Here is a 27361-nt window from a genome sequence, read left to right on the forward strand (position 1 = left end):
TCTGGAATCACTGCTTGCCTACTAGCACTGCTGTGCTGTGGAGACGGAAAGCCTGGGAGACGAAAAGCATTACTTAGATCCTACTGAATTTTCAGAGTGCAGATTCAGAGTGCATATTCTGCCTGTAGTTTCATCTATTGGTCAGCGATGTAAAATATCTTTTTCTCCTAGATCTGCTGCTGCTTTGATTGCTTTTAGAGCCTTAGTTTAAAAGTAAGCCAAAAGATGACCCTTCATTTAGAACTGCTCTCCTTAAAGACATTATTACTATTATTATTATTATTACTACTGTTTTTGACCATGCAGCTAATAATTATCCTTTGAGAACTCATTACAAATCGTGTTCCCACCTCTCTTAGGCTACCTGGAAGAGAAGCCGTTGGTATAGGGGCTTATTTGTATTCCTTGTCCGTGCCTAGTGCTGGCTCCACCCATTTCTGGAAGATTCTCTTCAAGGCAGAAACCTACAGTCAATGTCTAATGATTACCTGTGCAAACCTGTCATTTAGGATCTTTGGCTGCATTCCCAGTAGTAGCAGCACACATATATCTGACACATGTGGTCTCAGAGACTTGCACAGTTTCTGCTGTGCTTAACTGTTCAGTAGATCACACAAAAAGATTTACTGTATGTAACAATGGCTCTTCTGAAGGGAAGGAATCAAGGAATGACAGAATGTTCTTGAGCTTCCATGATAAGGCAGTCACTGTGTTGGCTGTGTTATGAACCTTTCATCCAATTCTTGACTTAGTATGAAAATAGGAATTTCTACTTTCTTAAGATTCAAAGAGATTTTTTCAAGACTGGTTAGATGCTGAGACCATCAAAAGGTCAGGATGGAATAAATGGAGGTGTGAATGAATATGGTAAGAATGAAATAGCTCAGTTATTTTTTCCTATAGCTTAAACAAGTTTTTACATCACCATCTTGTCTCTTACCTCACTATATGTACTTCAAAATATATAATGCTTTGCTTATCTTTAGTTAGATCCAGTTTATTTTGAGTAAAGCATGAAAATAATAATGATAAATGGTTTTGCTTATATATACATTGTCAGAAATTTGATTGTGGACTTAAATTTCATAATACTACTTCTTTTTTTTAATTTTTTTTATTGTAATTAGTAAAAGGGTTACATGATATTTGCCAGATAGAAGGTGCATTAATTCACATACATTGATACCCTTTCACATGTCTTGGTACCCGTTTCCCTCCCCCCCCCACACCCCCTCATAATACTACTTCTGAGGTTAGCTTGAGCTCCAGAAAAACTTTGCTGAGAAACAAGTCAAAGTGCTGTTTGTTTTTATAAGTCTGTATTAATTCATAACTTCAAGGGCAATGAAAGTTGGTGTGTGTGTGTGTGTGTGTGTGTGTGTGTGTGTGTGTGTTGTGTGTGTGTATTGCTGCATTCATATATATTTACGAATAAGGCTAACCAAATTTTAAAGTAGCTATTCTTTAGTGATTTGATTTAGTGACATATGTGTGTGTGTGTGTGTGTGTGTGTGTGTGTGTGTGTGTGTGTGTGTGTATGGATTCCTATAAAGACTTAAAAGTAATGTAGCCCCAGGAATCTCTTTCAAGATTATACCTTTGCTTATCAGCCTTTCTTATATATAGTGTGAAGGTACACATACCTTCTAATCAAAGACACTTTGACATCTTTTTTTTTTTTTGGACAGTCCTGGGGCTTGAACTCAGGACCTGGCTTTCTTCAAGGCCAGTGCTCTACCACTTGAGCCACAGCACCACTTCTGGCTTTTTGTTTTCTATGTATGTGGTATCGAGGAATCGAACCCAGGGCTTCATCTATGCTAGGTGAGCACTCTACCACTAGGCTATGCTCCTGGTCCTTTTGATATCTTTTGAGGACGTGTAGGAAAAAGACTAATTGAATTGTCCAGTAGGTGCTCATGATCTCTTCTTTTTTTTTATATTGTCTGGAGAAAATTGGCACCACTCTATATCATTTGGAGACTACTTCTTTTAAAAACTAGTCTCTTACTTTATCTGGTCAAATATTACCTAACCTTATAAGTTTTTCTTTTGGCCTGGCCTGGGGCTTGAACTCAGGGCCTGGGGACTGTCCATGAGCTTTCTCAAGGCTAGCACTGTATCACTTAAGTCACAGCACCACATCAGCCTTTTCTGTGTATGTGGTACCAAAGAATCCAACCCAGGGCTTTGTACATACTAAGCAAGCACTCTAGCACTAGGCCACAATCCTGGCTCCTGACCTTATAATTCGTGACAAGGGTCAGTTAAGCTTATTCATGTGTTCTTTTAAATGAAGAAAGAGGGAAACAAAAACAAAATTAAAAAAAAAAAAGCCAGTTCCTCTGTTAAGGCCAAGAGAAAGTTCCTTGTTCCCAATCCGTTTAGGAGGTTAAGGTGCTCTAAATCTCCTCCACTTTCTCAAGAATAGACTTTCTAGTATCATAAAGGTGTGGTGGATAGTTTAAGCCTGAAATAGCATAGACCAAATTGGCATGGTGATTACTTATCCATGCATTAATTGATCTGGAAATTTCCTCAGCATGGACATAAGAAAAATTAAGAGTGTTCAATGGCAGCCAAAGCTTCATTGTGGTGGGCTTGTCCCCTTTCCTTGTTAAGAACTTTCTCTTTAGTTCTGGGTACTTGCTTGGTGGTCTTCAAGTGGCCCAAGAAGGCACTTACTCAGAAAGACCCACGTGTTCTTAACCTTGAGCAATATACATAGATAGCCCTGTTAAAAAATTCTGATCTCAGCTGGGCACTTTGGCTCACGCCTGTAATCCTAGCTTCTCAGAAGGCTGAGATCTGAGGATGGCTGTTCAAAGCTAGTCCATGAGACTCATCTCCAATTAACCACCAAATGGGAAGTGGCACTGTGGCTCAAGGGATAGGATGGTAGCCTTGAGCTGAAGGGCTCAGGGACAAGGCCAAGGCCCAGAGTTCAAGCCCCACAACTGAAAAAGAAAAAAAAAAGTTCTCATTTCTTAAGCCAGACTCAGAAAGACAAGTAATGCATGGTTTCTCTGAAATGTAGAATCTGGATTTATTTTCACTTTTATTTTTATTTTTTACTAGTTCTAGGACTTGAGCTCAGGGCCTGGGCACTATCTTGGAGCTGTTTTGCTTTACACAGCTTTATTTCTGGCTTTTTGGTGGTTAATTGGAGATGAGAGTGACATGAACTTTCCTTCCCTGGACTGGTTTCAAACTCCAAATTCTCAGAATTCAGCATCCTAAGTACCTAAGATTCCTGGCATGATCTGCTGAAGCCTGGGGCACCAGGTACGTTGGCTTGCTATAATCTCAGCTACATGGAAGGTTAGGATCAGGAGGGTCATAGTTTGAGGCCAGCCTGGGAGAAAAACTAGTGAGACTAGATCTCAATAAGCTGGATGTGAGGGTGTGTGCCTGAAATTACATCTATATGAGAGGCATTAATAGGAGGACAATGGTCCAGTCCAGATCAGGGAAAAAAAATAAAAAATTTGAAAAATAACTCATGCAAAAAAGGCTGTGAATATGGCCTAAATGGCAGTGTGCTTGCCTGGCAAGTGTGAGTTCAAAATCTTGGTCTGCCAAAAGAAAAGAAAAGAAGAAAAGATATTGGATCTGATCAAAGTACGTTATGTGTATGTATATCTTGTAAAAAAACACTTGAGTAATTATAAAAATACATAAAGTACTGAGAAAGTCAAGAACAATCCCAATCCATATATTTTCTGTTTTCATCTGGGCATGTTCATAATTGCTTTAAAATCATTAAAGTTATATATATTAAAAGTTGATATTTGCCTGTCCATCATTTTGTGACTCATTTTTCATCTCACACATATTTTTTATTATTGTTAAATATTATTTACCAATTCTAATGATGTCATAATACTCAAGTTTAAATTTAGTGATAGGAGGATTTGAGCCATGGTGGTCTGATTGGAAGATACTTTACTGTAGAGGAGCTTAGTAATTTTTGGTTCTAGCTCTTTTCTCATGCCTAGTTATATATGGACAATCCTCTATTATTCATTTAGGAGCAGTAAGAATTAATAAAGCTCATTACCAGTGTCGATGGAAATGTCTCTAGCTTAGAGGTTATACTCAAGACTTGGTCCACTGAGTATTATGTTTTCCCTTGGTATAAAAGTGATAACTCATAATAATTCTTCACAGGGCAAATATAAAAATATATTTCAATATATAAATGTAATGTAAGTTCATAGTTTCATGAGTGAAACTAATGTCAGATACAACCATATGTCAAATAATCAGCTAGCCACTGAAAATTGTTAATTTTTAGTGTTTTTTAGGAACTGGAGTTAAAATTTTGAAAGTCTGTTCTTGCTTGTCAGATACTCTACCACGTGAGCCATGCTTCTCTAGCACTTATGTTTCTGGGTACTTTTGAAATAGTCTTGATTCTAACTTGAGATGGCCTGGACTGAGATCCTCCTTAATTATACTTCCTGTGATAGCTGAGTTGTCATTGGTTGAGATAGGGGTGGGGGTTATCAAGAACTTTTGCCTTGGCTGGCCTCAAACCACGATCCTCCTGATCTCAGTGCCCTAAGTAGTTAAAGTTACAAGTGTGAGTCACTGCATCTGCAGTAGTTTTTTTTTCCCCAGTCCTGGGCTTGAGCTCAGGGCCTGAGTACTGTTCTTGGACTTTCTCAAGGCTTGAGGTCTACCACTTGAGCCTCAGCACCACTTCTGGCTTTTTTTTCCTATGTATGTGGTACCTAGGAATTGAACCCAGGTCTTCGTGCATGCTAGGCAAGCACTCTACCACTAGGCCAAACTCCCAGCCCCTAGTTTTTTTTTTTTTTTTTTTTTTGGAATGCTACCTGCATTACTGATTCAAGAGAGGTCTTTGAACTGAGATAGACAGTAAATTTGCTATTTTTTTCTGCATTTGAAATATGAAGGAAGTCCTAGGGTGAGATACTAGAATATGTTCATTCAGCATGCTTGGTTTGCAAAACCTATACATGTGAGGTTTATTTTCCTGATTCTCAGGATAAGCTAACAGAATATGGCTAGACAATGAAGAAGAGGAGAGAAAGGATTTGCAAAGTATTAGCCACTTGGCCACCATTTTGAATTCCTAGGAACTTTGAGTCCTCAATTTTAAGATACATATTTCCCAAGAAAGCATTAAGAATAAAACATCTCTATCAGTTTTAATGGAATAATCAGAGTGATTAGTTTGGCATTAGCCCTTTCTCCTGTGGAACTGAACTTGGTTGCAAAGACCAGCTTCTTCAAAGTGGTGTATGTATGTTTCTATGAAACTCAATGCCTGCCTAGAGTAGAATTTTTTATGGCTTAGTGTTAGGAATGTAAAATAAGTCTTTTGGAATTTCTAGGGTGTGACTTCTTTGTTAAGCAGTATTCAAATGATATACTAGTTACTGTCTGGCTTATGACTATACATTATCTAAGACCAACTTATAGAAGCTTTGGTTTATTTTATGGTGGGCCATCATTTCAAGAGAATCTGGAATGGAAAACAGGTGGTTTACTGGCAGGCAGATGGACTTGGTATGAAAGGTATTGGTGGCCTGCTATGTGATCATTGTATTAAGATCAGAGGAAGGGGTCAGGAATATGCCAGCAGAAATTCTGGGCTGACTGGTGTTTTAAAGCTACTAGATTTTTGACACATTTTCCAGTTTTTAAAGAAATGAGAGAAGACCCTGTTTTATTTAATCTTCATTTTTAGCACCTCATAAGTAAACTAGGCATTTAAAATACAAATGATCTCAGCAGACTTTTAAATTTCTCCTATATTTTGTGGCCCAAGTATGGTGTCCTCTCTCTGTTTTGAGTAGTTTATCTCTTTCTGTCTGTATATCTTGGTACTAGAGCTTGAACTCAGGGCTGCTAACTCTCACTTGGCATTTTTACTCATGGCCAGCATTCTACCGATTGAACCATACCTACATTTTGCTGGTTAATTGGAGATGAGGGCTGCCTGGGTTTGTCTGCTCTTTGAACCACCATTATCAGAGCTCTGCTTCCTGACTAGCTAGGATTATCTGTATGAACCACTGTCACTTAGCTTTGAATGATCGTAATGTAAACGTTATATTTCTGCATTGTTCTTTCTCTATGGGGACAGAACTTTGAGTCTGAAAATAAAAGCAATGAACATATATAAACAGGATAATCAGAAATGGATGTATAAAAATTCATCTTCTAATGGGATTTATAACTTCTGAATGCCATTTGGCATGTAAGAGTCTGGGAGATTTAAAAATTAATTGCTTAATATATTTTTCTTTGCAAATACTTCCATTATCTTTTTTAAAATGTCAGTTGTCAACTCTCGTCATAATTCTTATGTAGCTCATTTTGGAAACTATATGAAATGGCACAAATAGGAAAAATAAATTTGGATTCACTCTCAGGAAGAACTACCAGTAAAGTCAGAAATATGAGACTAAAGAAATGGGATTTTTTTCTCTGAAAATACATAAAGGAAACATTTAAAAAGTATCTCTGTGGGGAATTAGATTGTCCCCTTGCTCAGAATTATGGGGAACAAGTAACACATCCTTTAGTGATCCTTTCACTTGGAACTTTAGCCAGCCGCTTAATAGCAACAAGAGGGGGAAATTTGTGTAGGTCCAGTGATAGTCTGAGTCATTTTCATCTGGGAAACCTGTATGTGGGAACTCCCTGGGATGGCATGACAAGAGAGGAGAGCTATCTTGTCTCCTTAAGTACACCTATGGGGGAGAGAAACTTATAAGGGAAAGTCCATATTTAGGCAGGTCTAATGATTACAAAATACTTCTTAATTGTGGTCTAAAATCTGTCCCTAGTGTCTCTCTTAGTTTCAGGGATGCTCCAGAGCTGTTTTGTAACTGTGCTCCCTCTTGGACATAGTCCTTCAAAAATGAATGGCTTCCAGAATGAAAGCCTTCCAGAATGGTTTTCTACTACCCTCCTCCCCCCCAGGTATCTCTTAGTCAGTGACATTTCCACCCTCAATAGCCTTTCTATTTATGGTATGGGGTTGACAACTGCTACCATGCTGGTTTTCCTGTGGCCATACTTTTGGGCTAGGCATAGTACACCTGTAATCCCAGGTGTACTATGAAGAGGAGAGAGGAGGAATGTAGTTCAAGGCCAACCTGGGAAAAATGACAAGCAATTCACGTGTGTGGTTGTAAGTCTAACTAGGTGGAAAGTATAGGAAGATCAAATTCAAGATTCTATCTGAAAAATAACCAAAGCAGAAAAAGAGGCTTCAGGTGTCAAGGGGCAGAACAAGGCTGTTGTCCTTGGCATTTGAGGTACCAGGTTCCAATCTTAGTACCATTTGCATATATAAAAATGCAGCACCTCTAACTGGATAGAACATCTTATAGTCTCCCCAGTGTAGACCACAAATCTCCTGTTACTGTCCTGCCCTGGGCACTGGCTTTGGTGGCTGTGGTAGGCGGTGACCCATCCTAAGCCCACTAAAGAGGATATCTCTAGGTCCTTTCTGTACCAGCAATGTTTCTGGTCCTTGTCCATCATCTTTTGTGCAACTGAGTTCTCTCTAACTGAAGTACAGTCCTATCATCTATCATTGGTGAAGTTCTTGTTAGTGTTGGCTCTGTTCAATTCCTTTTGACTCTTGGTTTGTCACTATTGACCCTTACAACCTTGCTTTTTGCCAGTAGCAATTGGATAAGGGATCTATGGCTGCATTAGAAAACATGTAGAACAGGATAGAGCCTTTCTTGTCTTTTGGAAAGGCTCTTAATTCCCCAAACAATTATTTCTTTGTTTTATCCCAGTGTTGTAAGGAAATGGTGAGACTAGTGGCTGATTCAATCACAGGTCACAATGTGGCTTCCCTGTGTGGTGCCTCCATAGATCTTGGATCAACTTCTTAACTTTTGTTTTCCCCCCAGTCTTCTTGCCTCCGGCTCCAGAGTAGCATACATTACAGGTGTGGACCACCATGTTTGGCTTCATTTTCTTGGTGTTTCTATTCTTAAAAGTAATTTAGACTTCCATTAAAATTTTTTAACTATGGTGTCACCTGTCAATACATGAGCTATATTGAGTTTCTCAAGTTCATCTAGTTGAGATTGAATCTTGCTTTTGGGTATCAAGGAAACAGGTATTTCCTTTCCCTGATAAGATAGCCAAATTATAGCAAGTAGCACAGTTTATCCAAATTGTACAGATTATTGCATGAATTTCAGAGAATAGAACTTCCTGAATTGTCTTCTGGGAACTTTTAAATACTCAAGAATCATCCACACACTCAGCATTGTCTTAATCTTGAAATAGGAGCCAACAGAGAATAGTAGACAGGCCTGGGTTTGAGTCGAGCTGTGACCTAATTGGTTCCGAGTCTTATTCTCTTTGTTTATAAAGTAGGACTAGCAAGATGTACGTTTTGCTGTGATCATTAAATGTATTTACAAACAGCGGTTCACAGTGGTGTTCTGTGAAGGTATTACTAGCTTAAGTGTTAAACACTAACATGCATGGCTGGGAGTTTGGCCTAGTGGTAGAGTGCTTGCCTAGCATGCATGAAGACTGGGTTGGATTCCTCAGTACCACATATATAGAAAAAAGCTGAAAGTGGTGCTGTGGCTCAAGTGGTAGAGCTCTAGCCCTGAGAAAGCCCAAGGACAGTGCTCAGGCCCTAAGTTCAAGGCCCATGACTGGCAAAAAAAAAATACTAACATGAATATTATATAACTTCTAGTAAAATGTATATAGCTTATAGTTCTGTTCCTACATTTCTCAGGTGAACTTTAATGAAATCTCAATCTATCCTCTGAGTCTTTTGTCCACAGAGATATGTCATATACGTACACTGTACACAGAGCAGTTATTGAGATCAAAATGCTTCTTATCTGAGCTGAGTGCTGTGACTCATGCCTGTAATCCTAGCTACTCAGGAGGCTGAGACATGAAGATCATAGTTCAGAGTCAGATGGGGCAGGACAGCCTGTCAGAATCTTATCTCCAGTTTACCACCAGAAAACTGGAAGTGGTGCTATGACTCAAGTGGTAGGGTGCTAGTCTTGAGAAAAAAAAAAAAAAAAACAACAACCCTCAGTGACAGTACTCAGGCCCTGAGTTCAAGCTCCATGACAGACAGACCAAAAAAAACCTCAAAAGCTTTATATCCTATTATCCTGATGTGCTATTGGTGTTGGGCATGGTGGTGTACACCATTGATCATAACTGCTTGATAGGTATGAATCCAACTAGGCAAAAGATTCTACCTGGAAACCCCCCCTCCCAAAACAAGACAAAACTGTAGCATGACCTATGTGGGAAGGTGCCTGCCTAACAAGTACAAAGTCCCAGATCAATTCTGAGTCCAAAAAATAGGAGGGAAGGTAGGAACAGCCTGCCCTACCTTGCTTAATTTCAGTGTTACTTTGTTGAAGTAGGTTTCCTTATAGCAAAATGAAAGAAAATACATTCCAATGGACTGCCGATTTGATAATGAAATATAATTAATTCAAATTAAAAACCATAGGCAATAAGAAAGAAAAAAAATCCCTCCCTTCCTCTCTCCCTTCCTTTCTTTCTTCTTCCCTTCCTTCCTTCTTTACTTTCTGTTTTAGTGTTGGTATCAGGGTTTGAACTCACATTTGACTTCCTTGTTCTCTACACCTCCAGTTCAGCTTTTTACTGGTTAATCGGAGATGGACTCTTAACAGACTTTTTTGGGGGGGAGGTGGGCTGGAATTTGGCTTTGAGCCATGATTCTCCCGATCTTAGACTCCTGAGTAACTAGGCATGGGCCACTGACAACCAGCCACTGATAGTTCTTTAGAGGTGGATAATTTCCAATGGTTTAAAAATTGAAAAGTAAAAATTTGATTTGAAAATCAAAATTTATTCTTGAAATTATCCCAACAGTTAAATACCTGTTTGGCATCTGTTATGCCTTTCCTTTATTTTTTTCTTTAATTATTGATAGATTGCAGTATTGGGACTAAACTCCAGACCTCCTAATGCTAGATAAACATTTTATCATCTGGGCTATGTATCCAGACCTTTTAATTTTAGTTTTTTTTAGGGATAAGATCTTATCTTTGTTCTTCTAGCCTTAAACTTTGAATCCTCCTGCCTATGCCTCCAGAGGGAGCTGGGATTATAAGAGCCACTGTACTAGGCTTACTTTTCCTTTTCAAAATTCTGTTTTTGAATTGGGTCTTTAATAGAACAGTTGAAAATCAACATCTTAGATGGCTTTTGGACATATGTATTACTGTGGAACTATTGCTATTTTCTTGCAATGATCAGATGGAGTTTTGTAGTTCTTTTTGTTTGCCTTTAAGGATAAACAAATACAAAACCTTTACATCTCTTATCCAGAAATATAGCAAGTTCTTCTGAAGACCCAGATATTAAACCACAGACCTATGGTCACCTAATCTTTGACAAGGGAGCCAAAAAAAAAATAGAATGGAAGAAAGACAGCCTCTTCAACAAGTGGTGCTGGAAGAACTGGTTAAGCACATGCAGAAAACTAAAGTTGGATCCTTCTTTGTCACCCTGTACTAGAATTAACTCCAAATGCATCAAAGACCTGGAGGTAAAAGCCGACACACTGAAAACTTTACAAGAAGGAATAGGAGATACACTAGACCTCCTTGGCACAGGTCGAAACTTTCTTAATAAGGACCAAGAATCACAACAAATCAGAGAAAGGCTGGATAAGTGGGACTGCATTAAACTGCAGAGCTTTTGTATGGCAAAGGACATAGCTAGTAAACTAATTAGGAAGCCTACAGAGTGGGAGGAGATCTTCACCAACCATACAACAGACACAGGCCTCATATCTAAATTATATCAACAGCTCAAAAATTGAATCAATCCAAAACTAATCTCCAAAGAAACAACCATCCCATTAAAAGATGGGCCAAAGACTTAAAGAGAGTCTTCTCTGAAGAAGAAACAAAAATGGCCTATAGACACATGAAGAAATGCTCAACATCTCTGGTCATAAAAGAAATGCAAATCAAAACAACTCTAAGATTGCACCTCACTCCAGTTAGAATGGCCAGGATCAAGAAATCTAATAACAACAGATGCTGGAGGGGATGTGGCCAGGAGGGATCACTACTACACTGTTGGTGGGAGTGCAAACTCGTTCAACCACTATAGAAAGCAGTATGGCAGTTCCTCAAAAGACTAAACATAGAGCTCCCCTATGACCCAGCAATTCCACTACTTGGCATCTACCCAATCATCCAGAAACAAAGACATACTAAATCCACCAGCACAACAATGTTCATTGCAACACTATTTACCATAGCAAAGCTATGGAACCAACCTAGATGTCCCTCAGTTGATGAGTAGATCAACAAGATGTGGTATTTGTACACAATGGAATTCTATACTGCTGTCAGAAAGAATGACATTGTCCTATTTGTTAGGAAATGGAAGACTTAGAAAAGATCATATTAAGTGAAGTAAGCCAGACTCAAAGGAACATAGGCTCAATGGTTTCCCTCACTTGTCATAATCAGTAGAAACCTTGGGCTCTCCTAGCAGAGATTTGCAATAGAGCAAAACCTTGATACAAAAGGCCATATACTAGGACGCTAAATGAAAGGATCTCTAGGATATAGAAACATAAGCCATATAATGAATGATTGTTGTTCTTAAGGTAATATGTTATCTCTCATCTCTTTTGCTGTCCCTTGGTTATTTCATATTGTTACAGTATCTCACTTTGTTACCTGATATATCGGATATATTTGTATTTGGTTATTTGAAATTGGATAGGGAACAGGGGAAAACAAGATGAGGGGAGGGGGTGGGGGGGAGGGAAATGGGGACCAAGACATGTGAAAGGGTATCAATGTATGGGAATTAATGCACCATATATCTGGCAAATATCATGTAACCCTTCTATTAATTACAATAAAATATATGAAAAAATAATATAATGCTGCTTATTGGAATAAAATTTAGCTTTTAGCTTGAAATGTATCCCTATACATATCTTAACTACAGTTTAAAAGCAAAATTTCACAGCAAATCAGAGTAGTTTCCCCCAAACATTAATTACTACTCTTCATCTTAGCACAATTTCAGCTCCTTAAGAATGCTTAAGGTTAAAATTTGCACCTGATGCTGACAATACAATTTAATTTATTGTTAAGTGGAAATGTTTATGAAATAAAGAAAATGCTCATGATTCAAAAAATAAACCCATGAGAGATTCTAAAGGTACAAATAGGAAAATCAACTAGAAAATATTGTAATATTAAATGAATCAGAACTGATATAAAATCAGCTAGAATGGTCCCTGCCGAGCCAAATTATTATGACATAAAGAAAATGTTTCCTGGATTTTGATTTGGCTGGCCATGAAATAGTAATTTGGCTGATTATTTTACTTAGTCTAGAGAAGACTTAAGTATCTTTGGATGAACTGAAAGACATAACTAAATAATGCAGCAATTCATTTTACTAACAATTTCAATATTTCAACAAAGTTGCTTGACAAAAATGGAGATTGTAATTCAATAAGGTGATTGTTTTTGCTTTGTGAACATATTACTTCTAAATTAAATTATGCATTCAATTTTCAAAAAAAAATATAGCAAGTTCTTGATGTTCTTTCTGTCCAGAAGAACCCACTTTTTGCAACTGCATATTGGGTTTTACAGGAATGCTTCAATTTCTATAATTATTGGGAATGTGTTTGCACTTACTTGAGGGAGTTCTGTATGCTTTCTTTATATAGGGTCAAGAATTCGCAGTATGGAAGGAAGGTGTAGCCCACTAGGAAAACAAATAGGAGTCTGTGTCTAACCTGTGAGGAGTTAGGTAACTTAAGGGCTCATTGCAATTTAAGAATTGTTGTGAGGTTTATCTTTATGGTTGTTGTGTTTATTTATTTATTCATTTAGTCTGTTGTGGGGCTTGAGTTTAGGCCTGGGTTCTGTCCCTGAGCTCTTCAGCTCAAGGCTAGCGCTCTACCACTTGAGCCTCAGTGCAACTTCCAGTTTTTAATGTACTATGTGAAGTTCTTTACTCTTTTTTTTCTTTTCCTTATGGTTTATCCCCTGTCGCTGCATCTGACTTTGGTACGTGGTGTATTGTAAATACAGTTATTTGTTTATTGGAATTAGGGAAGGGAAGGGGGAGAACAAGCTGATGAGACAATAAGTTGGAAATGAATATTACAATTTGGGAGTTGGTGGGGGAGGGAAAGTGGGAGAAAAACATGGGAAGGGGTTACAATGCTCAAGAAGCAGTGTACTCACTACCTTACAAATATAACCTTAACCCCTCTATGCATCACTCTGACAATAAAATAAAATTTAAAAAAGAAGTGTAAATAGATCCATTTTTAAAAGCTCAGGTCAGTATGTACTTTTGGAGACAACTTTCTGCTGGACTATTACAGATTTTTGTCTTTTCGGAGCCAAAGGGTCTTGTGTGTTATCTGGTGATTCTGTAGCTTTGAGGAAGTAAGTGGGATACTGTGACATAGTGGTCTTGACTATCTGATAGATACCGTGTTTTTAATATTCTTGAAGAAGAAACTCATTGTGGTTGGTCCTAAAATTACTATTTAAGTTGCTGATTTGGAAGAAATAAGGAATTTATGGAATGAAACTTTTCTTCCTTTTGGATAAGTAAATTATAGTCATAGAATTCAGAAAAACATTTCATATACCAAAATGTTAGATAACCACAGTTCATCAACTGTGCCAAGCATATACCCTGTCATTGAGAATGGCTAGATTTTTGCATCAACAACTCTATTGATGAAAGTGTTCTATCCTATTGTTTTTTATTCATGAATTCAGGGACACTTACAGAAGAGTAAGTTCTAGTATGGTCCAGTCTTTTTTGGCTTTTTTTTTTAATGGTTTTTTGTGTGTGTCTGTGTGTGTCCTTTTTTTTTGTTTTATTTTTTAAAAAAGTGTACTCTTCAAATGGAGTAAACAAGGCTTGAGATTTGGTGGCATTATTAGGCAGGCACATATTTCAATGGCTCTGAAGTGGAGCTCATACATCAGTTCTTGCTTTTTTCTGGACACACACCTATAAAATGTTTCCTGACCACTTTTTGTTGCCATCTGAAAGGGAGTGGAATGTCTGGTGAAGCCAACATTTGGCATCTCCCTGTGTGACTTGGTTCTTACAGCCCCAGACAATTGACATGGGGTGAGTGGAGAAGACAGAGAGTGGGGGAAAGGGAGGGAGGGAGAGATAGAAAAAGAGAGGGGGGGGGATGTGGTGAGGATATGGTGAAAGAAAGAGAGAAAGAGAGAAAGAGAAAGGGAAGGAGGGGATAAGGAGGAAGAGAGAACTAAGAAAGAGGCCAGAAAGGACATAGCCACACAAACGAGCTTCTCTTTTTCACAGTCACAGCCTCCTATGCCTGAAGAAGTTTGGTAAATGAGAAGGGAATCCTGGGTGCGGGATCTCGTCTTCCGGCAGCATTCGCTATATCATGGAAGACACGTTTTCCAGGATGAGTGTGTGTGGTTAGTTGGGGGCAAGTTCCCTTGCAGTTCACTTTTCATTCATCAGGAAAGATGCTTGATATGGCACTTCTTTGGTCTTTAGCTCTTGATTCCATTCAGATGACAGATTCTTTCAATCATTTCAATCAGGTAACAGCCTCCAAAATTGAGTTCTCATCCTCCCTGTTTTCCCCATCTCTTCCTTTCTACAGAAGTGTTTCTAGATTGTCATACCTGTGAAGTGGCCATTTGTCTCCCCTATATATTTTCATTAATCAACTCATTTTCCATCTCTGTTCACCTTTCTCTGATTCAGTTGGCTTTCATACCACTTCGTTTTCCTAGACCTTTCTCCCATTGATCTTCCACCCACTCCGCAGCCCTCTGTGATGGCTGATTTTTGCTTTCCTATCACAATCAGCTTTCTCCTCTTGTCTTTTTTTCCTCTCTTCTTCTGTGTGTGGATCTGGGGCTGTGTCCACCCTTCCCATGATCCTTCACTGCCCTGTGGTCTCCTGCTTTTCCATTCTCAATCACTGTTCTGCTTTTCATGTGGTGTTTGGAAAGGCTTCCAAATCAAGCCTGCCTGAAAATGAAGAGAACCCAGTTGAAAATAAAGAGAATGGAGGAATGTGGATATTACACCTGAGGACCTTGGAGCTGCCATTGATTTCTGATTCTGACTTATTTCCACAAAGGCTCTTCTTCTTATGTAGAGGTCAGAGGCTTTAGCACTTCCTGACCTGCAGCTTGGGGGCGTTAGAAAGGGTGATGATGGGAAGTGATAACCTAGGCTCTGACTAGGGACTCAGGGTGATGAACCCCAGGCCAAGTCATCTATTCCTGTGGGTCATCAGTACCTTTGTGTAGAAAATAAGATTTAGGCCTGGATGAGCTGTCTTGTAATTTCTGAATTAACGATTTTTTTTTTTTGGTGAAGATATGCTGATAGATTTATCTTGCATTGAGCTTTACTTGGCAGGTTCTTCAGTGTTCTTAAATGACCTGTTCATGGTGTGTATGGTGTACACGTGTGTGTTGAGGGGGAAGGGGTGTTCTGGCACAGATGTTGGTCAGCTGGGAGGACAAAGGGCACTACTCTCAATTTTCATGCCCTCATAAAAGGGTCCTCCTGTGAAATAAGTCTGCAATGTAATTTGCCCTGAAGTAAGAGTATGAATGTTTACTTGATTACTCTCTGCCCAGGACAGATCAATTTACAGAGCCTTAGGGTTCTTTGTGTTTGTAAGTCTTGATTTTGGCTTGGCAGGCTTAAGGCTGTCAGCTGACCCATACTGACCTTCAGATGACACTTGGGCTTGCAATAAATATGTACACCTGACTTGTTAAACAATAACTATGTGTGGTTGATATTTGTGTGAGTTCAACATGAATCTGAAGTGGATAATTTGTTTTCTTGGCTATATTGCAAATGTGGTGTGTGTGTGTGTGTGTGTGTGTGTGTGTGTGTGTGTGTGTGTTGTGTGTGTGTGATATAAATTATTAAAAGCCAGTTGAGAACTATTTTCTTAGACCACTGGTGATTTGAGGCAGTGACAGAGATTTAGTGGTCTCCCAAAATGGCATGTCGTAAATTCAGATGGTCTTAGAGACCCTAATCAGGTGATGTGAAGCTTTTATTTTATAGGATAAATCTTTTCTTCAAAAGTATTTTGAGAAACTAATATATGTGCTCAATAAAAACATCATTCAACATGTATTCTTTAAGTTTAATACATTTTGTCAGATTTTCTTCTAGGGCCTAAGACTTTGTACATAATTAACCTAAATGAATAACAGTTTTCACTACAAATTAAAAAACAAGTAAGCACATTTTTAAAATGGAGTTTAACTGTAGTTTTTGTGAACCTGAAACATCCTTCTACCAGAACCTAGGATTCACTTGGTATCCTCATGAAAAACACTAAGAGAAAAAAGGAAAACAAGTTAAGTATCAATCAAAGTAGCTAGAAAAACAAAGCATTTGTTATAATTAGTCTATGTCTAAGATGGTTGTAGAAGTGGATCACAATAGCTCTGTACATATGACCATATAAGATGATGCTAAGCAAAATGAGCTCTAAGATGTTGTTGTTTTTAATGTATTCTGTGTAGCTATGTCTTTTTTTCTCCCCCCTGCCTTTGGTTTATCCCCTATTATTACTGTATTTGATTTTGATACCCTGTGCCTTGTATATAGGTTTGCTTGAATTGAAGAAGGGAAGGGGAAAAAACAAAATGGTAAGACAAAGGACAAAGGGTGAACCAACGTAACAGCCATACTCACAAGACAATATGTTAGAAATGAACTTTGCGACTTGGGGGATGGGGGATGGGATGGGAGGAAAAATGAGAGAAAAACGAGGGAGGGGGGGTAGCAGTGTTCAACAAGAAATGTACTCATTACCTTATGTATGTAACTGTAACCCCTCTGAATATCACCCTTGACAATATAAATTTAAATTAAAAAATAGAAGGGAGAAATTAATTAAAGTAAACTCCATTTATGTACACTAATTTATTTATTGTTTATGGTGAAGCAGTTAATCTAGACTTACACATCAGATATGATACATTCTATACTCTCAATACTTGCTAGGTTTCAGCACCATTTTCTTGTTGAAGAAATAAGTAAACAAACAAACACAATAACAAAAAAATAAGTAAGTAAATATCTGCCATTCTGTAGCTGTGCTTTTCCCACTAAGCTGGATTGTCATCTATGGACATCTCTGATCCTTAGATGGCTGTCACCATGGAGCTGAACTCTGTCCCTTGTCCTTCCCTCTATTGTTCTGTGCTCTCCCCCTGGGGCCTGCAGAACATGGCTAATCCCTTGTCTGCATGACAGACCCTCAGATATTTGCAGCAGTGGCTGTTTACCCATGAGTCTGTTCTTCTTTGGCAAAACAGTCCCAGTTCCTTTCATTGTTCTTCATCCGAAAACATGGCTTTTGCATCCCTTTGGCATCTCTGACATTTTCCTCTGATCACGTTGTCAGTAGTGTTTATTTTTGTATCAAAGTATTCTATGGCCTAGGCATGTCTGACAGAGTAGAACAAGGCTGGACCATATTCATTCTGAACAGAGTTGCTGGATTATTCTCAGTACAGAGGAGGGCAGAGTTCACACTTTTGGGTGACTGTCTCAAAATGATTCCTAGCCAAGTATTAAATTGCATTTACTTTATTATTTATTCTTGTAGGGATAAAGAAAATATCAAGATAATATCAAGTTATTTGTTGAACTCTCTTGAACTTTTAAATTTATCTGTTTATATTTTTGAATTGCTGAGTTCAATAGTGAAGTTTAGAAACAGGTAGCTTACATAAATATCAATACACACATTTAATTTATTTTACTTAGTTCTTTTTGTTGTTGTTGTTGCCATTCCTGGGGTTTGAACTTGGGGCCTGAGCACTATCCTTAAGCTTTCTCAAGGCTAGAGCTCTACCACTTGAGCCATAGCACCAATTCTGGCTTTTTCTATGTATGTGGTACCAAGGAATCAAACCCCGGTCTTCATGCATGCTAGCAAGCACTCTACAATTAGGCCTCACTCCCAGCCCCTGTACTTATTTCTTTTAATGCTTGTGATTCTTATTCATATCTTTAATTGCTTTGCTTACTTGTTCTACTAGCTATAAAGAGAAGCATGGAAATGCTTCCCTCTGTGACTGCATATTTATCTACTTGTTCTTTTAGATTTGTTAATGTAGGCTTTATAGTTTATAGAACTCTGTCATTAGGTGTATATAGATATAACACTGTGGTAGTGTTATACGTGGCACTTGTTCCAGTGATTCTTTTTATTATAAAAAGCTTGTTTCCTAACAGACATGTCCTAGCAGCATGTCAATAGACAGTATGGCTCTCAGTGTACAAGGTATGTTTGGGGTGGAGGAAGAGGAGGGGAGATAAAAATAGTTTCTTTTTAAGAGTAGCATGTCTTGCTTTAAACCCTATTCTGATATTATTCTGGCTGTGCTAGCTTTGTATATCATTGTACTTTTTGACATTTATGCTTTCTGTGTTTTTATTTTTAACCATTTTAATTATTGGCAATATTGAAGTTTTGAACTTAGATCCTTGTACTTACTATTACTTCTGAGCTATGTCCCCAGCCTAGATTTTTGCTCATTAATTTTGAGATAGAGCCTTGCTTCCTGCCTCATGTGCCTGGATGAGATCCATCTATGCTAGCTTTCGGGTAACTAGGATAACAGGCATGCGCCATTTGTGTGTGTGTGTGTGTTGGCTGGCCTTGAACCATGATCCAAACAACCTCAGCATCCAAGTAGCTAGGATTACAGAAACGAGCCACTAGCATCAAGTTATGTGTTATTTTTGAACTATGTCCTTGTAAGCAGCATATAGGTATTATTATTGATTTTTGGATTAAAAACTATCCTAACAAGCTGGGTGTGTGGCTCACGCCTGTAGACCTAGCTACTCAGGAGGCTGAGATCTGAGGATCAAGGTTCAAAGCCAGCCCAAGCACAAAAGGACCTGAGACTATTTTTTTACATTTTTAATTTTTTTCCATGTATTTTTTATTGTAATTAATAGAAGGGCTACATTATATTTACCAGATAGAAGGTGCATTACTTCACAAACATTGATACCCGTTCTCATGTCTTGGTCCCCATTTCCCTCCCCCCACCCCCACCCCGCATCTTTGTTTTCCCCCCTTCCCTATCCCATTTCAAATACCCATATATACATTATATCAGATAACAAGAGGACCTGAGACTCTTATCTTCTGTTAACCTCTAGAAAATGAGAAGTGGAGCTTTGCTCAAGGGTAGGGTGGTGGTAGCCTTGAGCTGAAGAGCTCAGGGACAACGCCCAGCCGAGTTCAAGCCCCACGACCCACAAAAAACTATCCTAACAGTCTCTTTGTGTTCTTTGAAGCAATTGGCTTACTCCATTTGATATAACTGCTGACATATCTCTTTGCTGCTTGCTGTAAACTTTCATGTATTTTTGTTTCTCTTGTTTTGTGTTCTTTATGATTAATCAACTATTTTCCATTTCACATTCTCCTCTGTAACTTGCTACTTTCGTGTTCCTTTACTGTCCTTTTACTCATTGTTTTCATGCTAAACTGTATATTTGACATATAATGAACATAATAAAAAATAAAAGTTATTACTTTTAGTATTTTTTCATATTGCTAGGTATTTTAATTCTACCTACCTCTTACATCATTGTTATCATACATTGTAGTTCTGTAGTTGTTTAGAACTCTATACCATTATAATTTATATTATATATGTATATCTATATGTATTTAATATAATTTGATGTATATGAATGTCTGCAATGGTTGCATGTATCTCCAGGGAAATTAAGGAACATGTCTTTACATACCGCCTCTTCCACAATCTCAGTTTTTCAGGTTAAGTATTTTGTAATGTATTTAAAATATAATTTGCAAAATTATTATTTGCACACTTGACATTAATCACTTCCTTCACATTTTCCTCATTTCACCTCCTGGGTTACCCAGCTTTTGACCTTTATTAGTGGTCCTGAGATGTGAATTTAAGACTGTCCTTGCTAGAACATGCATTCTACTGCCGAGCCCCACCTCCAGGCCAAGATAATTTTAATGTCATTGAGTGGTTGTCCTTTAAAGTTTCTTTTTGTGTTGGTCACTGGGCAATGTGTTTCCTCAGTATTTGCCTTAAATGTTTAAATTTTATCTTCATTTTAAAGAATGGAATTTTAGATAGTCAACTATTTTCTTTATTCTTTTCAGAGGCACTGTCCCATTCTTCAAGTGGTTCTTTTCTCTGACAATTTACTATTTGTCCTCCAACTATTTCTACAGTATTCTACTGTTTTTAGCAAAATCTTTTCAATCACTCTTTGTCCCCTCATTGTTTTCAACAGGTATTGTGATCTACTGATATTTCATCCCATTATGAGGTAGAAAGCATTCTTGCCCCAAAGCCAATTTCTAAAGAAATAGCTTTTTTTGAGTTAACCTTCCTTGAAAAGAAATATTCTGATATTGTCTTATTCCAACTTTTGGATTTCAATCAGTTTGCATTTATATGAATTTTGTTGGTTGATAGTTGAATAATCTTGATATTTTGCACTGTACAAAAAGTGAGATGCTTTAAACATGGTCCATAACTTTTCAGGATCACATATCCATGTGCTGCATTCTACGAATGTCTGAGTCAAGCACAAATTCCCTAAACCAGTACTTGTAGCAGTGGCACATATCTTCATGGGGATTAAGGCGTAGTTAGCTCCTTCCCCCCATTCATGTATTTTCAGGAACTAGAATTGCATTGAACTTTCTTCTCTCAGTCATTTCAGATTTTTTTCTGTTTTCTTTCTTCTTTCGTTTTCTTTTTGCTTACAAACCTCCTTTCTGAGCTTTCTCTGAAGCTGTTGGATGCTAATCTTTTCTTGGCATGTTACTTTTTATTGATTATGTTTGTGTGTTCACACACGTTCATATATTCATATACATGTTCATATAAAGAAAAATTCAAATGTGTGGATTGCTGATTCACTCCAAAATTTATGTTTAGACTAATTCATAATTTCAGATAGCTGTATGTATATATGATTGCATGCCATTTAAAAAGACAGCTTTAAAAAAGAAAACTTAGATATTTCTGTTCTCTTCCCCCCTCCCCTTATGGTTAATCTCTTGTAGTTACTGTGTTTGACTTTGTTACCTGGTATATTGTATTTACATTTGTTTGTCTATTTGAAATAGGGAAGGGAAGGGGAAAACAAGATGATTATCAGGGGTGGAGGTAATGGGACAAAAACATGAGAAGGAGTATCAGTGTTCAAGAAATAATGTACCTACTACCTGACGACTGTAACCATAACCTCTCTCTATGTTGCCATGACAATAAAATGCAATGAAAAAAATTTATATGGAAAAAAATAAAAAAGAAACATTAGAAACAGTTGTAGAATAAGTAATGATGTGACTGCTGACTGCTGTAGATTTCACTCCTTATGTGATCCTAGGATCTTTCTGGGTCTTGCTGCCACCCAGGCTGCTGCTCATTAGAGACTGGGCAATCTGCTTGTTTTCTTCCTCCTCTGATGGAGAGAAACTGGGTTGTTTTTGTTGGATGAGTACATAGAAGTCCAGCGCTTTTCACACTGAGTGTGCCCTGGAGGCCCACCAAAGTGGACGATCCTTTCTATCCTGCTCTCCACTTCCTTGCCACTCCTACAAGTTGGGTGGGATGCACCCTGTCTCTTGAGGCCCAACTTGGCTCTGCCTTTATGTGTTTCCCGTAGAGGGAGGAATGAATCCTTAAAGCCTCCAGCAGAATGGTCTGTCAATGTTATACTTGAGTAAAGCTCTACAGACTTAATACACTCCCCTACCCCTCCCACACAGAGCTTCTAGAAATCATATATTCAAGGCCACTAGCCTGCTCCCTTCATTATTATTATTATTATTATTATTATTATTATTATTATTATATTTGTGTACTTGTACGTATTGGTACAGGGACTTGAACTCGAGGCCTTGTGCTTCCTCTTGATGGAATTCAGAGTTTGTCCTCCCACTTGACTTTTTATTCAAGGCTGGTAATCTACCTCTTGAGCTACATCTCTCCTTCTGGGTGTTTGCTGGTTAATTGGAGATAAAAGTTTTACAGACATTTTGTCGTGGGTGGCTTTGAGCCTTGATCATCAAATCTCAGCCTCCTGAGTAGCCAGGATTACAGGTGTAAGCTTGGTGCTTGGTTTGTTTGTTTGTTTGTTTCTTTTCTTTTCTTTCTTTCTTTCTTTTTTTTTTTTTTTTTTGATATTTGTCACCATAGTGTGCCTTAGTGATTCGGGAAAGCTTCTCACCTCAGAACCAGAGTACTTCTTGGGGCATTGTGCCAGCCAACAGCTTTTAAATGAAAGTGAGGGCTGTGGCTGGATGAGAAAGAATTTGGAACTTCCTCAGAAAAGTCAAAGAGCTAATAGAACTGGTGTAGCAAATGTAGAACAGGAGTCCTGTTTCTTTGGCAACATTTGAAATCTGCAGTGTGGTCCAGTACAAGGTCAAAATAATCATTGTGGTATTTCAGGTATAAGATTGAAATCAATATAAGTAAAGAGGTTTGGCAGGCTGAATTTCAAACAAGATACAATGAAGTATCTAGTAAACAACAACAAAAATCTGTGGTTCTGAACTTCAGGCAGCTTCAACACCAACATGAAACGTATCAGAAGTTTCTAACCCTGAGGTCAGCCACATTGGAAGGAAGATTTGTGGCACATGAGAGCTCATTCATATTCAGTGACTGCAACAGTGTTTTTGACCTTGTGCCCTCTCATGGTGGTTTCTTAGAGGATTAGGAAGTGTAACGATGCCCTCGCTTATTCATTTTTTCAGGGGCAGATGACGGTTTATGCCAAGTTTGGCAAAAATGTGTATCTCCCTGAAGATGCTGAGTTCTATTTCATTTATGACGGATCTCATCAGAGGCATGTTGTGATTGCTGAGCGCATTGAGGATAATGTCCTTCGGTCCAGCATTCCAGGTGAGCTGCCCTCTTTGTTGTGTAATGGGTATCTATCTGTCTACTAGCATCTTCCCTCCAGGGGTATAAGCCAGGAAGAGAGCCAGAGGAAGAGTGATCCAAGGTTGCCTACATGTGTGAATATGTGACCATGTATGCGCCACTGGGTGTGTGGTTGCTCATGTGTGTGTGGGTGCACCATTAGAACGAACACTTGAAGGGCATTAGCTCACATTTGGGGTCCTTCAGTTGTATCTGTAGCTCTGTTCAGAAACTTAACTTAATCCAGGCAAGTCCATCTTGCTGATGGTACCCTGGTTCTCAAGATCAGGTGTGCTTCTGGCGCCCTCAAATTGGAGGAAGCCCTGTACTTTAAGTGTCCGTTCTTTGTTTCTGCGGCCTGTTGCCAGGTTTGGCTCATGGAAGACTGGTACTACAAAGGGTGGTTTCATTGTCCTTCCTTATTCTCTGTGGGCAGCCTGGCAATGCCAGGGCTACCTCACCTACCACAGCCTTGCTTTTTTTGATGGCCAATATGTTCTGTCCATCCCGACTGTTTCTTATTAGATCTCAAACTCCAGCATCTTCTCTGCTCACCACCAAAGTGCTTACATTTTTAAACCTATAATTCTACCAGTTATCTTCTTCAAGGACTATGGTAACAGATGACAACTTAATACATCCAGTGGATCTGTTGTTAGGAGAAGGGTCTCAGATATGGCTGATTTCTCTTTGTTGGATTGTGGCTTGTGCATTTAAGGCTTTAATCCAAAGGTGAAGTTAAAATGTCATTTCCACTTGCAAGAAAGGCAAGGGGCAGTTATATTATTACATATCATGTTATTATATATTTCATGTTATTAATATTTTTTCCTGATGATTGGCTACATTTTCTTCACCATAGATCTCTCAGGTCCTCTTCACTCAGGGATTTTCAATGTTTTCCTTTGTGTGAGTGTGCAGGCTCTGGAGCTTGAACATAAGGCCTGGGCTCTTTCCCTTGAGGTAGGTCAAGGCTAGCAATCTACCCACGTGAGCCATGGCTCAACTTCTGCTGTTTTTGGTGCTCAACTGAAGATAAGAGTCTCATGGACTTTCTTGCCTGTGTTTGAACTGTGATTCTCACCCTTCCTGAGTATCGAGGATTATAGACTGAGCCTGGCTTTTTCCCTGCAGCTTCATTTTAAGGAAACAGGTTCCTAAGTGCTTTTTGTATCACATGTATCTACTGCGACTGGTACAGCACAAACATGTGGAGAGCATAGGTATGCTGAGATTCGTAGGGAAGTATAGATGCTGTTCATCCCTGCTCTGTCTTCGTGGACAATTTTAAGTACCCTTTCTCTGGCACAGTCACCCTCATTCTTATCAGAGAAAACCTCAAACTTAATTAGTAGTATGTAACTCCTTTGGCATATTTGTGCTCTTGCGCTAGCATTTCCATTCATGTCCTTTTTTCCCTTTCATTTTTGTAGTTTTCTGTTTTACTAAACTTCTGGAAAAAAATAAAAGCAGGAAATAAAGTGCCTCTTGTGACAGCAACTCTCTTTTTTCCTTCACTTGCATGGAGGGACCAGCCTTCTTTCCCTCTGGTGTGTTGGAGAATCATCTTTCTGATTGGTGCATGTCCTGTTGCCACTAAGGGTCTTTGCCTTCATTTGAACAGGTTCCCTAGATGTTGTGACAGTCTCTGTTTCAGAACCTTAGGTTTTCCTGGTGACAGATTTACCATGTAACTGATAGAAATGTGCACAGAGGTTTCTATAATAGGGAGTAGGTACGTGCTGTCCAGTAAGGAAGGGTACCTTCTGATTATTTCTTTAGAAGCATCAGCATTGGGATGCAGTAATTCACCCCTCCTTTTTTTTTTTTTACATTTCTTTGTGTTGTTCCTAGGCTTGAATTCAGGGCCTCACACATTCACTTGACTTTCTTGCCTCACAGCTGATGCTTTATCACATTTTGTTGGAGATAGAATCTTGTGGTCTTTCTTCCCAGTCTGGCTTTGAACTATGATCTTCCTGCTTTCAGTCTACTGAGAATCTAGGACTACATGTGTCAGCCACTTGTGTCTAGCAGTAGATACTAACTAGTTAATAAACTTGATTTGTTCTGTATCCTTGAAACTGGCAGCATAGCCTTTGAGGAAAAACTTTGGTAGATGAGGCAATGCAGGAATCACTTGTACCCCTTAACCATTTTCTTGAGGATACAAGAATGCCATGGGCCAGTGGTAGCTGAATAATGCTTCTCCACCCAGCCGTGAGTATCATATCGTAATCACAGTGGTTTGGTGCTACCAGTTCCTTTACTTTCTGCCAAAAGCAGCAGAACAGTGTTCCTGGAGAAAAGTTCCACAATGTTAGCAGAATGGGAGAGTGAAACAAAGATGAGGAGTTAAAAAGGACAATGGAGCAGGATTAGGTGACCATCCATACTAGATAGAGACTCTAAGAACCTCAACGAGCCAGACAGGTGAGTGTCAAAGGCACTGAGAAACATACATGTGGATTTCTGTTGAGTATGGTTATAAAAATTGTATGTGTATATATATATGTGTGTGTATGAACTTATGCATGTGTATATATAATATATATATGTATTTATCCTGTCTAGTACTCTTCTACTCAGCCCAGCGCATTTTCAAAGTAATTTTCTGATGCTGTCTTATGAAACTGTTGCCTGAATAAAAATGGAAAGATATATATGACTCAGAAGGAAATAGAACAGAAAAAAAGCCAAGGTCTTTAAAATGAGAGAGTAGCTGGGCACCAGTGGCTCACAGCTGTAATCTAGCTACTCAGGAGGCTGAGATTTGAGAACTGCAGTTCAGAGCCAGCCCAGCCACAAAAGTCTGTGAAACACTGATCTTCAATTAACTACTAGAAAACCAGAAGTAGCTCAAAGTGGTAGAATGCTAGCTGAAGAGCCCAGGGACAGCACCTAGGTCCAGAGTGCAAGATCTATGACCAACAACAACAAAATGACAGAGTGGACCTGGAGCAGTATTTTTAATTCTGGAAGAAAATATTTCAACACTTATTTCAGTATCTACTAACTAAATATGAAATTAAATAGATGACAGATTTCTTAAAAACATGACAGAGTGGAATCTAGGAGTGGGAGAGAAGTAAAATGTGAGGATATGGCAAATAAGTGCCTTGTGATAAGAAGAGAATAAGACACTGATGGCTCTGGACTTGCTGAGGATTGTTTAAAACTTGGGAGATACTCAAAGATGGTATCATCTTTCACTTGGTCCAAAGGCAAGGCAGTTTGACTGGAATGGTGGGCTCTTTTACCATCCTATAATCTGGGAGAGTGCTGTCCACCCCAGGGGTTGGCAGAGCTAGCTTGGAGATCACCATGCTATACTCTCTACAGACGTGGGCTGACCTGTTCACTCTCTTGTCCAGGCCACCAGCTTCAGGAGAGAGTGATGGTGTCTGTGTGCCTCTGCTCTGAAGGTTACTCTCCGGTGACCATGGACTCCGGCTCCGTGACCTACATAGACAATATGGCCTGCAGGCTGGCTCGTTTGCTGGTTACCCAGGCAGACCGTCTCACAGCCTCTAGCCACCAGACCCTACTCACCCCATTTGCTCTGTCTGTGGGAGCACTGCCTGCCTTGGATGAGGAGCTCGTGCTGGCTCTGACTCAAATGGAGCTGCCTCGGGGGTGGACTGTCCTGGGAAATTCTTCATTAGAAGGTGGGTCTGCATGAAAAAACTCTATCCATGCTCTGAATGTCAGTTCAGACAATTTGTTGTCTGCTTCTCTGGGTGGGTTTTCCTGCCCCACCCCCTTCTGTCTGTGCCTTGCTCTATTTGGATGTTTTCCTTGAACTCAGGACCTGGGCACTGTCCTTGAGCTTTCTCAAGGCTAGAGCTCTACCACTTGAGCCACAGCACAATTTCCAGTTTTTTCTATGTGTGTGGTACTGAGTGAATGCTAGGCAAGCACTCTACCACTAGACCAAATTCCTGGCCAGTGCTGCTTCTGTATGATGGGCTTTTGAGCTGGAAGTTTTGACTCTTCTTCCCCTGGCTACTTCCTTTTCTTTCTCTTTCTTTCTTTCTTTCTTTCTTTCTTTCTTTCTTTCTTTCTTTCTTTCTTTCTTTCTTTCTTCTGGTCTGTCTTTCCTTTTCTCTTTTCCTCCTCTTCCTCCTCCTCCGCCTCTTCTTCCTCCTCCTCCTCCTCCTCCTCCTCCTCCTCCTCCTCCTCCTCCTCCTCCTCCTCCTCCTTCTCCTCCTCCAATTGTATTTTATTGTCGGGGAAATTTATAGAGGGGTTACAATTACATTCATCAGGTAGTAGGTACTTCTAGAACATTGATATCCCTCCTCATGTTTTTGTCCCCCTTTCCCTCTTCCCACCCCCTCTCTCTT

The 27361-nt window shown here is 39.0% G+C and overlaps 1 protein-coding gene across 1 annotated transcript in view; it reads left to right on the forward strand.

Moving 5' to 3' along the window:
* Window positions 1-27361, forward strand: part of Arhgef28 (Rho guanine nucleotide exchange factor 28) — a 265542-nt gene that overhangs the window by 77726 nt on the left and 160455 nt on the right. Inside the window, exons 3-4 of the mRNA XM_090331824.1 lie at window positions 22847-22994; window positions 26390-26683. Coding sequence (XP_090187950.1) covers window positions 22847-22994; window positions 26390-26683 — 442 coding nt within the window. The remainder of the gene's footprint in view (window positions 1-22846; window positions 22995-26389; window positions 26684-27361) is intronic.

This window comes from Megascapheus bottae, chromosome 4 (assembly GCF_031878675.1).
Source record: "Megascapheus bottae isolate mThoBot1 chromosome 4, mThoBot2.hap1, whole genome shotgun sequence".
Classification (NCBI taxonomy): Eukaryota; Metazoa; Chordata; class Mammalia; order Rodentia; family Geomyidae; genus Megascapheus; species Megascapheus bottae.